This window comes from Microcebus murinus, chromosome 7 (assembly GCF_040939455.1).
Source record: "Microcebus murinus isolate Inina chromosome 7, M.murinus_Inina_mat1.0, whole genome shotgun sequence".
Classification (NCBI taxonomy): domain Eukaryota; kingdom Metazoa; phylum Chordata; class Mammalia; order Primates; family Cheirogaleidae; genus Microcebus; species Microcebus murinus.
In genome coordinates this window covers 28,125,145-28,137,544 of record NC_134110.1, presented here as the reverse complement: position 1 = coordinate 28,137,544, position 12,400 = coordinate 28,125,145, and the positions used below count along the sequence as shown (strand labels likewise).

Genomic DNA, 12,400 nt, shown 5'->3' with positions numbered 1-12,400 from the left:
TCTCTGTCACTAAACATCATTGGCCAGAGCAGGCATCAGCAAACTTTTTCCAAAAAGGGCCAAGTAATACATACCTTAGGCTTTGGGGCAGAGGGGCAGGGCAGGCACTTTCTCCCAGCAGCTTGCCAGGAGCGGGAAGGAGGTGACTTGTTACTTATGCCGGGAGAGGGCGTGGGCTGTCCTGGTGTGCCCCAGGACCGAGGATGTGGGCTGTCCTGTGGGGCACTTCTTTTCCTTCAGGATTTTATGAAATGGCAGGAGAGATCCTGTCCTTCAGCCCTTCAGTCCACACAGCCTGTGGGATCCGACTGCAGTCAGATCTGGAGTGTGGCCTGGAGAAGCCAGGCAGGAGGACGTGGCATAGGCCGGGCTGTGCTTGTCCTGGTGAAGCCTGTGGTGCCGTTTGTATTTAGATGCCATTTCTCCCATCTAAGTACTAACCAGCCCCGACCCTGCTTAGCTTCTGAGATCAGACGAGATCGGGTGCATTCAGAGTGTTATGGCTGTAGACTAGATGCCATTTCTAATCTCTTTGCCCCCTTTCTTTTGCCTTTCTGCTGGGAGATCAGGTGAGGCAGGGGCCAGCGGTCCTGGTGTGGCCCCTTCCTCCGCTTGGCTTTTCTGATTTCCGACCCTTACCTGGTGTGGATTACTCCTCCTGCCTGACAGCTCCTGCAGGATGCAGAGCACACCTCCTTTACTCTTGTTCCTTCCACCTTCAATCTGAAGCTCCCAAAGCCAAGCCGGGGGCAGAGCACAGGAGGAATGTTTGTTTCTCTGTCTGCTGTGGGCCTGGCACCCCAGCTCTCCCCCTGCTGCCGGGGAGTTTCCCTCTGCATGACCTTAGAAGGAGGTCATTTTTGCATTCCTAATAGAATCATTTACTTTCTCATAAGCAAAGGCAGCTTCCCTGACATTCTAGAACTAGCCTTTGTAGCTTTTGGTGGAGTGTCACATGTGTTCACTTGGCTGAGTGTTCCCGGTAAGAGGGGGTTCTTGCCTGTGTCTGCGTATTGTCATTAGGATTGCAGAAAATAAACACGCACAGTGCGGAGGTCGGGTCCCCATGTTGGCCGGACCTCCTAGAATGGGGATGTGGGTGTCCCGTCTCCTGCAGTCTCACTCTGGGAGGCTGTCTTATACATGTGAACTAAATTGTGTGGTTGGTGACCCAGGCTGCAGCGGTGGGTCTCCCCACCAGGTCCGGAGTGCAAGTGTGCCTCCCCTATGGGTGTCTGGCCAGGAGGGACAAGGGGTAGTGGCCTGCTTTCCTCAGCTTTCCCAAGACACCACTGGTGCCTGGTCACTCTCTGCCCCAGTCCCCTTGCTGCTGCCCGGCCCTCCTGGACGCAGGGACAGGCCCCCAGCTCAGGGCTGTGCTGGCTGAGTGCTGGGTGAGAGAGAAGGAGGTGATTCCGGAGTGGACAGCCTTCTCCTTCAGATCCGATTGTCCTTGCACCAGAGCATCCAGGCAGAGCAACTGCCACTCCAGATGGCAGCATGGCGTTTTTTACTCAGGGAAAGTCATTGAAAGTTCTCTCCTTGCCACACTCTGTCCTGCCGGGTCAAAGGCCAGTGTGGTGCCAGGGAGCAGGGCATCGCAGTTACCAAGGGTCTTCCAGGCAGGGGTGGCTCCCAAATCAGGCTCAGCCAGGGCTGGGGACGTGCCTCTTGGCAGCTGATCCTGGCGAATCCAGAGTCCCAGCCCCTGTGTGCTCCTGCTGTCTGCGAACCTGGTCTCACTGCCCTGCTCCGTGCTGGAGCCACACTGGCCCCACAAGGCCACCCCCACCTGCCGCAGTGCTGGGCGCCCCCTCCCCACCGCACCCCCATCGGGATCAGGTTCCAGGCTGTCTCCTCGGAGAACTCCTCCCCCGCCTGGTCTGGCTGCCTTCTGCTTCTGGCTATCGCCCCCTTTTGCTTCTTGGCCTGATCTCCCTGCCTCTTGTTTTGAGGTTTATCTGTATTCCTATTTCTTCCACTGGAACGTAAGCTCCATGGTGGCAGGGGCTCGGCCTGTGCTCGCCCCTCCTGCCCAGCACTCAGATTGACACCTGCCATATGGCGGGTGCCCAAGAAGCACCTGCAAACCCTATACGAGTCAGTTCTGTTTATTTTGCGTACTTCAAATAGCCAACTTGCTGGTTGATTTCCAAAATCCCTCTGAAAGTGCAGCCTTGAGCAGTCCTGGGAAGGCCAGGTGTCAGGTTGACAGAGACAACTATGGGTTCCTGTCCCTGAGTGAGGACCTCCAGATGAGTAAGTGGCTGTCCCCTGGCGGGCCACGAGTGGTGACACCAGGACGTGTGGTGCAGGGCATGGAAGGGTATCTGAGCCTGCCCAGGAGGGGTGCAGGGGAGGCTGCTGGGAACCGTGACTGTCCCTCCTGGGTGGCCCTGACGGGCTGGTCAAGAGGCGGCCTTACCCGGGAGCCTTCAGTGTCCTGGCAGAGGGTGTGCCCTTGCCAGGCAGCGCAAGGGGGCCGAGACGATTCAGCTGGGATAAAAATGTGCATGGTCTGAAGTCAAGGCCTTTGTGCATTTATGTTTGGAGGTGAATAAGCTCCTCCGGTGATGTATTTTTGATGACCACTATCCAATTATCCGTCAGTATTTTGGGCATTCTAAAGTGTCTCCCAGGTACGAGCGGGCTGTGCTGGGGCAGTCCGCCGTGGTGAGCCTCGGTTGCCTGTGACGCTCAGCTGAGCCAGCGCCGTCTGCTTTCCAGGGTCCAGGGCCTCCAGCTGCACCACGAGCTGCACCTTGCTCACCGCAGCTCCAGCACAGACCTGAACGAGGGCCGAGCGCACAGGCGGGCCTGGCAGCAGAAGCTCAACTGCCAGATCCAGCAGGTCACCCTGCAGCTGCTCGTCAGCATCTTCAGGTATGTTCAAGAGCACTTCCCGCATCTGGAGAGGCGGCAGTCCCATGTGGAGGCCTTCAGTCCCATGTGGAGGCACTGCCCCAAAGCTTAGGCGTTGGAATAAATCCACAGCAACAGTGGGAGAGGCCTGTCCCAAACCCCATACCTGCCCCAAGCCTTTTCTTGTGATTATTGCGATCAGCAGGACTATCAGAGTTTGTCTTTCTGCTCTGACCCTGCCTATGCCTTACTAGCCCTCCCTCCTTCCAGCGACCACCTGGGGGGGACTGTTCCCGCAGTGGCCCTCTAGGGACACGTGTGCCTGAGACCTGCAGGGAGAGCTGGTCCCGCCGGCCTGTACTGGCCGGAGGCTCAGGTCAGTCCAGGGAGGGCTCTGTCCCGAAAGGCCCACGTTCAGGGGCTGGTGACGGGACAGCTGGGCCACTTTGACGTGACTCATAAACTAGACAAGGAAACCACCTAAAGGAGAGCCACCAGGCTGGACGGAGCACTCGGATTTGCCGTTAGAAAGTCTTCTTTCTCCTCTTTCCTGTAATTACGTGGTCTGATGTCTCTTACATTCCTTCACTTCCCTAGCATTTGAGCCGGAATTGGTTAAGTGAACTAGTGAAGTGCGTTCATTTTATCACAGTACAGGAGTTGAGTTGCTATTTCTGGCCTAAATGTGCAGCCGTTTAAGGAATGTACGGTGAACATATGCCCAACCTTGTACCAAAGCTTTGCAAATAAGTAATTTTTAGTGCAAGAGCCTTTAGGCCTTTTCTTTCTTCCAACCCTTTGTTCTCTTTCTCTTGCAGCATCTTTCTCTCCTCCTTGCTGCTTTCTCCCGGGTCCGGTGGCACAGGAAGCGCCCCGACGCCGGGTCTCGTCTGCTGGAGGCCTTCTGCCTGGCAGGGGCTTAGCGCAGCTCCCCTGGCCTGATAGTGCCCTGTGTGCTTGCTCCAGAATGGGAACGTTGATGGCCTTATTCTTTTGATGTATTTATTTATACAGAGAAAATAATTTATTAGGGAAAAAATGGGATGGTGTATTACAGACAGGGGGTATTATTGCTGCTCAAAGCAGCATAATCAGTGTGGTCCTGAATATGTTGTTTTCCTTTTGTTCTTTGAAGACAAAATCTTTCATGAACAAGGTAGTTTTTAAAGAACACTTTACAAGCTCAATGAGTTGATTAAAAAGCAGAAAATATGATGGCAGATTATACAACTTCATTTCCCCTAGATGAAATAATTTCTTCCCCCTCACATCAGAAGAAAACAGTGAGCACACGACGTCCTGAATGTGCCCCATAAGGTTACTGATTCTACTTGTGGAATATTTAGGTCGGGGAGGTCACGTGCTGAAATCCCCATGGATTGGGAACAGTTGATGAGGAAACGGGGATCCAAAGAGGCAAAGTAACTTTTCCAGGCAGGCTGGTGGCTGAGCCGAGCAGCTCCTCCTCTGTTGTCACCACCTTGAACTTGAGTCCACATACAGGGACAGTAATTGAATTTTCCAGCTTAATTTGCATGACGGGCGGCGGGGCTGGGGGACAGGGAGGACAGCCACACTCTCTCCTGGAGCTTCGTTCTCCTGGAGGGGAACTGATACTTGACCACAAAGGACATCCACACCGCACCATTTTGGAGGGCAGAATAATCTTTCTGAAGATCAGGGCTCCCCAAAGTCTGTATTTCTTGTAATTTTTCTTTTGCTACTAAAAGTGATATTTTTCTTGTACTTGAAAATACTTCAGCACTTAGATGATCCTTTCTCTTTCTTAGGGAAGTGAAGAATCATTTAAATTATGAACATAGAGTATTTAATAGTGAAGAATTTCTTAAAACAAGAGCTCCAGGGGATCAGTGGTTTTATAAACAGGTAAGAGACGTGGGATTTGAGTGTGTCCGTGTGTGTTCAATCTGTCACACTTTTCTGTGTTTAAACATTTTTCAAGATAAGTTTTCTCAACATCTACTGTTTTATTAAGCGTAGTAGCTTTTTCAGAAAGTTTGTTTTAGCATGGTTCCGTTTGATCATTTGGCCCTTTCTTAGTTTTCAAATCAGTTTTATAGAGTATAATTTATTTATAATAAAATACACCCATTTTAAGTGTATGGTTTGATGCATTCCGACAAATCTGCAAAGCTGTGTAGCCAGTTCCTCAGTCTGACATAGAACACGCCCATCGTCCCGGTCAACTCCCCTGGCCCTGGGCAGCCTCTGACCTGCGCGTGTCCCCGTCACCAGGGTTGCCAGTTCAGAGGCTCGTGCAGTGCAGTCCCACGGGCCGCGCTCCGTGTCCTGCCTGGGGCGGGTCCGTGCTGCTGCGGGTCTCGGCAGCCTGCTCCTTTAGTTGCTGGGAATATTCCGCTGTGGGCACGCAGCACGCTTTGTTTTTCTGTCTCCCCGTTAATGAGCATTTGGGTTGTTTCAGCGTTTGTCACAGAAAGTAACATTTGGGGCTTCTCGGGCAGGCGATTGCAGCCGCAGATCCCCCTGACCTGTTAGGGGTTTGTTTCTACAGTTCGGGGCAGGTGCCCACTGGGTGGCTCATGAAGGACCCAGCAATGAGCCAGGACTCTGAGTTGTGGCTGTTTGGAGCACATACTGCTCTGCCCTTGTGTGCTCAGGGAATCGTTTGCTTACAGCTTCCCAGTGGTTCTTTGCATCGTTTTGTGTGGTTTTGCCCTGCGTGTGACACCTCTGTGTTCAGCAAGGGCTTGAGGAGACCCCGGGAATGCTCTCTGCCTCAGCCTCCATGAGCCCCCATCTGTCCCCTCAGCTCAAAGTCCGGGCAGCGTGAGCCTGAGCCGCTATTCCACCCAAGGAGCCAGTCCTGGGCTGCCTTTGTCCAGCGTCTGAAGACAGTTGCTTTGTCCAAGTTATCATGTTTCCTCATAGTTTACATCAGGAGGGTTTATCTGAACCTTACGTACTGCTCATGGCCTCTTTCATTATTATAATATGTGGCTTTCTCCATGGCCTGGCTGTGTTGGACTCAGTGTTTCCACGTGTGACAGTCATTTCTTCTGCTTGTGCACATGAGGAGCAGAAAACACCTGCAATCGTTCATTCAGTGAATATTCACTGAGCAGGAACCGTGCGTGGTACCCAGTTCTGTGCACGCCAGGCTGGGTCGTAAGGACACAGCTGTCGGGGACGCCGTGGCTCGGCCTCCTGGACACCGTGGCTCAGCCTCCTGGAGTTCCCATTTTGGGTTCATCCCGTTCATTTGAAGGTCGTGTGAGAGCCAGTGGAGCCACTAGAGGCTTTGGAGCAGAGGCGTGACCCAGATGCTCAGACCCAGCTGTTAGGAGTGTCATCCGACTGTGTCTTAGGATGCTCTGGGGTGAAAGTGAACTTGAGAGAGCAGCTGGGGCTGTGGGGACAATCCCAGACAGGGATGGTGGCCTGGGCCCGGCTGGCACCTGCAGAGGTGGCGTGGGTTTTGTACGTGATAAATGTAAGGACCGCTGCGTAACCCCCTCTTCCCACGTCACGCACCACAGGAACTGGTACGGCCCCGGGAACAGTGCCCCAGAACCCCGAGACCCAGTCCACTAAAGGAGCATGGGAAGGTCCAAGAAATGGAACCTGGGGGTCAGAGAGAGGCCCAGAACTCAGAGCGCACGGCCCGCTTCATAACCGCCGTGACTGGGCCTCCGCTGAGCTCCTCGAGCCTCCCTCTCCTCCTCGGGTCTGCTCGGCAACTTTCCTTGGCATCCTTATCTGGCCTTCCCTGGTGATCTGGCCAGGTCTGCAGCCCACCCAGCTGCGGGCAGGGGGCCACTGGCCCCTATCCCCGAGTTCTCTAGCTGGCCAAGGAACCTCACGCCTCCCCCTCCTGCACAGCCTGTTCCCTTCCTTTGTCTTTCTGCGGGCGGTTTGCATGTTAGGTTTTTCTTGCTTGTCCCTCTCTGACCCCCGTGTGGATCTGGGCACTGTGACCCCCGTTCTTTGGCTGTCGTGGGTGGCCTGCCGGCCTCCAGCCGCCCCCTCTCTAGGCCACGTGCCCGCGTGCCCACGGTCAGCGGAGAGCCAGCGTCAAGGTGGAGACAGACGTGGCTGCGGGGAGATTCTCGTTTAAGATGAGAGCCCCGTAGCCGTTGGGTAACGTGAGAACGTGGGCGTCTTCTGGCAGCAGAAGGGCCGCAGACAGAGTGCCTGCTGGGGTGCGGAGCGTGGAGGGGACCTGCGGCGCCCCGACCTGAGGATCCGAGAGGAGGCGCACGCGCCACGGAGCCGGCGGTCGCAGGGGGCGAGGTGGTTTGGGCTCTTGAAATTTCTGTGAATTGTCAGGTGCGGAGAGTGGCCATGTGTGTCAGGATGGCAGGCGAGGAGCTGCAGGATGGTCTTGTAGGTTAGGACAAACTGAGGAGCTACTGTTTTCAGGAACTTCTGTCCAGAGGAGCTAGTTGGTAGCTAGCTCCCCATCGGCGGGGCAAAGCGCTCCCGGAGGCTTTGGCAGCAGACGCAGGACTCGAGCGCATGGCGGTGACTCGCCCCCGTCTCTTCCAGGTTCTAGACACCTACATGTTTCACTCTTTCCTCAAAGCCCGGCTCAACAGGATGATGGACGCCTTTACCCGGATGGACCTCAACACCCAGTCTGAGGAGGACAGGTGCGTCCCCTCGTGTTTTGGACACACAGCTCCTTGGGGAGCAAGATGTTCAAGTAACACGGGATTATTTGGGTGGATGAATGACAAATTCACCGGGAAAAGTCTGGCGTTTGGAAATTCATAATGAGCTGGGTGGCGACAACCAAGCTGTCCCCTGTGTGTTTCTGGGTCTTGGGGTTACTCTGCCGTTCCCGACGGTAGCCGGGCCCTGTGGTTCGTGCCCCGGGTCCTCGTTCCTGCTGCTCTCGCAACTCCCTGCTTCCTCTCCCCACGTTTCCCCAGCCTCAAAGGCTGCTTTCTCTCTTCCTTGATGCTTTTCCTGGCCCGCCTCACACAGGTGTACCCTGCAGACGGTGCTCTTGTTCGCTTCCCACACTGTGGTCTTTCTGGGGGTGCAGTCTGGGTCCCCTTAGACTGCACATGGCCAGATTTAGGCAACACGCTCTTACTGCTCTGTTTTCCACTTCCGTGCAAGAATAGCAGACACCGGTTGTTACGGTGGAAAAATACTGAGTTTAGGCTTAGCCTTCAATCATTATTGTATTTACAAAGTTAAAGTGTTGCTTTTTTCGACCCCAGAATAAATGGGACGCTTATAAGTCCACGAAGGCCGACAATTGAGAAAATGGCCTCGAGGAAGCCTTCGCCCCTGCACGTCGCGCGCAGGCGCATGGTGGTCAGCATGCCCAACCTGCAGGACATAGCCACGCCCGAGCTGGTGCCCAAGAACTCGTCGCTGCGGCTGGTGGACACTGCGGGCTGTAGGGGCAGCAGCACAGGTGGGGAGACGCCCTTTGGTGGGGCTGCCTCGGGGTCACTCGATTCCAGCAGCACGAGTCGTTGAAAGAAACCACACTTGTTTCAGAAGAAGGGAATGTTTTCCAAACTGTGTTGATTATGGAAAATTATTTCTTGCCTGTATTTTCTGTCACCCAGTGTCACCGCTAAGGATAACGGCTCTGGGCAGTTTTGGTATCTTTCATATATATGCATTGTGCCTGTGTGTGTGTGTGCATGCGTATCATGTGTACATGTAAAACACATATTCACGTGTATAAATGTGTAATGGGATGCAGCAACGATTAGGCCCCTGCTGAGTGCCAGGCACTCTCTAGATGCTGTAAAGGAGCTCGGAGCCCCTGCCCTCCTGGAGCTGACATTCCAGGGGCGGGAGCGAGGTGAGCAGGGTTGGGGATCGTGATGGGGCTGTGACTGTGGAAGTGACTTTTCAGCAGAGAGGTGAATGCGTGGGGAGCCTGAGCTAAGCCGCGTAGTCTAGGGGAGGCACATTCTGTCCACAGTGGTTGGGAGTAATTGTCGGAGTCCTGGGGCCCCTGGTGGCCACTGTCTCGGGCTGTGACAGCAGGGGTGAGTGGGGCCTCCCGAGCGAAGCTGCATGAGCACCACGTCTTGGTGACTCCCACGGGGCATTGCCTGGCAGGGGCAGCGTGTGCAAATGAAATGCTGCATTTCCCTTTAACAGCTAAGCGTCATAGCTCAGAGCCAGCATCCTGGGGGCCGACACTGCGTCTGAGTCTTCTGTATAACCACTTCCCGGCTATCTGACCCCGGGCAGGTTACCTCCCCTCTGGTTCTGCAGTTCCTCTTCTGTACAGCCCCTTGGTCTGCAGGTGCCCTGTGCTCACCCACCCGGGGAACAAATGTGCTTTGCTTTCTCTGCCCTCTGATCCTTCACACTGCAGCTCCTGACGCTCCTTGGGTCTCCCAGCCCACTGGAGCGTTTGGGAGGAGAGGAAACTAGCACCCTGTTGGCACTTAGCACCTGGGAGGCCCCTTGGTATTTGAGGAAAGAATTGGTGTGAGTTTGGCTCCAGCACTCAGTAGCTGTGTACTCAGAACAAGTGACCCAAGTGACCTAGGTTGTGGAAGCCTCAGTTTCCATATCTGCAAAATGGGAATAATAACACTCATGTCCCAGAGTTATCTTTAAGGTAAATGAAACAATGATTTTAAAGGGCTCGATCCTGCCTAGCGAGTACATCTTGGTTTGTGTTGTTAGCTTAATCCTCAAATGAAGCCTCAGTACCACTTTTCAATTTAGTATTAATAGTTCTAGCAAATAAAATTGTTCAACGAATGCCAGCTTCTGTTATTCTCGGGGTGCTGTGGAAGCAAAACGAGTGGCCTCTCCATCTTCCTGGGGGTGCGTGGAGCTTTCTGGAAGAGGCGCACCGGTTCTTGCTTTTTTTCACATCCAGGGCCCGGAAACGTTGCCCTCGACCGTGATGTGCCAGGTGCACGTGTTCATTTCTAAGGCCTGTGCTGACTGTATGCTTCTCTTCCCTTCGGTTTTTAGTTCTGAATGTGGCCCCTAAATCCACGTACACATTCAAGATTCCAGAAATCCACTTTCCCCTGGTGAGCCAGTGTGTCCAGGCGTATTACTCGGACTTTGTCACCCTGCTGAGTAAGGCCATAAACTTTCTGGCCCCAGAGAACTCTCTGCTCCTGGCCCGGTATTTCTACCTGCGAGGACTTGTGCATCTGATGCAAGGACAGCTGCTGAACGCCCTCTTGGACTTCCAGAATCTGTACAAAACAGACATACAGATTTTTCCTGCTGATCTGGTTCGGAGGACGGTGGCGTCCCTGTCTGCGCCCGAGCGCGCCCAGGCCGAGCGGACGCCCGAGCTGAAGAGGCTCCTTAGCCAGGTGTTGGACCAGCCGGGCGAGGCCCCGAAGGCCGACGACCACGTGAAGAACTTCGAGCTGCCCAGGAAGCACATGCAGCTGGAGGACTTCGTGAAGCGGATCCAGGAATCGGGGATCGTGAAGGACGCCAACATCATCCACCGGCTGTTTGAGGCGCTGACTGTAGGTAAGAAGGTGGAGGACGCTGTCGTGTGATTTACACACCCAGAGACAGGCAACAGTGGCGGCCAGGTGGGTGACGGTCACAGGTGAGACCTCCACGGTGCGATGGCACTTACCAGGCATGGTGGGGCAGGCGCTGCCTTGGGGCAGTGTCCCTCTCCCACGTCTTAAAGACGAGCTGTGCTCGTTGTGGTGGGAGGACGTGGGGACGTAGGACGGGACCTGAGGGCTTTCCATGTCCCCAGAGGGTTGATCGTCATGTGGATGGAATCGTGGCCTCAGTGGAAATGCTTCGGGCAGGCACAGAAGCACAGACACAGTGTGACAAACGCCAGGTCCTCCACCTGGATCTGACGGCGGCCACGCCTCCCGTATTTGGGCAGTGGTCTTGGGTTTGGGTCGGAGCCCTGTTACGCTTCTGCTCCCCAAAGGGAGCCGCTATCCCCGCCCTGACTTCCTCTGCTGACCGTTGGCTACAAAGGGATGTGTCCAGACACGGCACGTAGGTCCCTGTGTTCATGCCACCCATGAATACTGTCACATCGTGGGCGTCAGTTTGCACAGTACTGTTTGATTCGATATTATGTTTTCAAAACGTATCTGTTGCTGTGCGTAGATCTAGTTTATTCGCTGCCACTGCTGTTGCCGTAGTGTGGGAGGAGAGCGCATTCGATCACCCGTTCCACTGTCAAGGGGTGTCCCTTTATTTTACCTATTCAAACAGTGACGCAGGGAGTCCCTGGGCCTGCCTGCTTGAGTGTCTGGGGACCAGTTCTTCCCAGACCTGTGCCCCGAGGCTGGGTTGGGGAGCCAGTGCTGTCATTTGGGCTGCGTTTTGCCTTGCTCCCCTCCAGGGGCCGCCCTGCTGACAGGTGGCCTCCCCGGCAGCATCAGACTTTGCACTTCTGGCAGGTGTGAAATGACACCGCACTGGGTTTCCAGTGAGCGTGTGCGCATGCGCTCACGAGCCTTCTGCTCGCTTTTCTGTGAGACCCCCTTGCGTGGTCTTTGCACATTTACGTTGCGATAGTTCTCTTTTCCTTATTGAGTGATTCGTAGGGGGTTCTTTTTTTTTTTTTTCTTTTTTTAAGATAGGGTCTCACTCTGTTGCCCAGGCTGGAGTGCAGTGGCATCATAGCTGGCTGTAACCGCAAACTCCCAAGCTTAAGCAACCCTCCCGGCTCAGCCACCCAAGTAGCTGGGACCACAGGTATAAGCCACGAGGCCTGGCTAATTTTTAAATTTTATTTTATTTGTTGTAGAGACAGGGTCTTACTGAGTTGTCCAGGCTGGCCTCAAACTCCTGGCCTCAAGCAATCCTCCTGCCTCAGCCTCCCAAAACGCTGGGATTACAAGTGTGAGCCACCACACCGGCCTGTGGGGGTTCTTTATGTGCTCTGGAAAAGCCGTCTTTGCTGACAACAGGCATGGCAGGTATCTCCTCCTCGTTACGAATAAGTTCTGCAGAGTGTGGATTTGGTCGCTGTTCTCGTCTGTGTCCTCTGGAGGACAGACACGCGGGGTGTGTGCGTCTGCGTGTGCACTGTGTCTCCCCCTGCCCGGCGAGATCCGACTGTGTGCTCGCTGGTCCCTGTCTGACGGAGGTGAGGTCGGGCAGACACTCGGGGCCCACTGCGTGTGCTGCGCTCGGGCGTCCTGCGGTGAAATGCCACCGTGCCGCCAGCAGGGCACGGTGGGACACGTTTCACTCGAGCATCTGTGGCGTGACCGGTGCTGCGCAGGAGTCCAGGTGGGGCCAGGCAGTGGCTGGACCGCACTGGGCGTGACTGTTCTCAGGTGAGCAGAGTCCAGAAGGAGCACAGTGGCTCCTTGGTGGTGTCCGGGACCAGGCTCCTTCTGCCCCTACTTGCTGCCAGCACGGCCTGTCGTCTCAGTCGGACACGGCTGGAGGGCCTGGCACCACTGCCCTCCCTGCAGGAAGAGGGGGTCTGTCCCTCTTTCGAGGCCCTCCTGCCCCCTACAGTGACTTGTGCCCTCCTCTCACTGGGCAGGATCGAGTCACGTGGCTGCAGCTGCAAGGGAGCCCGGACGGTGGGCGTGTGGGCCGGCCC

General features: G+C 55.1%; 1 protein-coding gene across 1 annotated transcript in view; it reads left to right on the top strand.

The window, feature by feature from the left end:
• The window catches only part of DENND3 (DENN domain containing 3), a 61,620-nt gene that overhangs the window by 24,355 nt on the left and 24,865 nt on the right, over positions 1 to 12,400 (top strand). Inside the window, exons 9-13 of the mRNA XM_012751749.2 lie at positions 2,728 to 2,883; positions 4,653 to 4,749; positions 7,390 to 7,493; positions 8,073 to 8,272; positions 9,811 to 10,332. Of these exons, the coding sequence (XP_012607203.2) occupies positions 2,728 to 2,883; positions 4,653 to 4,749; positions 7,390 to 7,493; positions 8,073 to 8,272; positions 9,811 to 10,332 (1,079 nt within the window). The remainder of the gene's footprint in view (positions 1 to 2,727; positions 2,884 to 4,652; positions 4,750 to 7,389; positions 7,494 to 8,072; positions 8,273 to 9,810; positions 10,333 to 12,400) is intronic.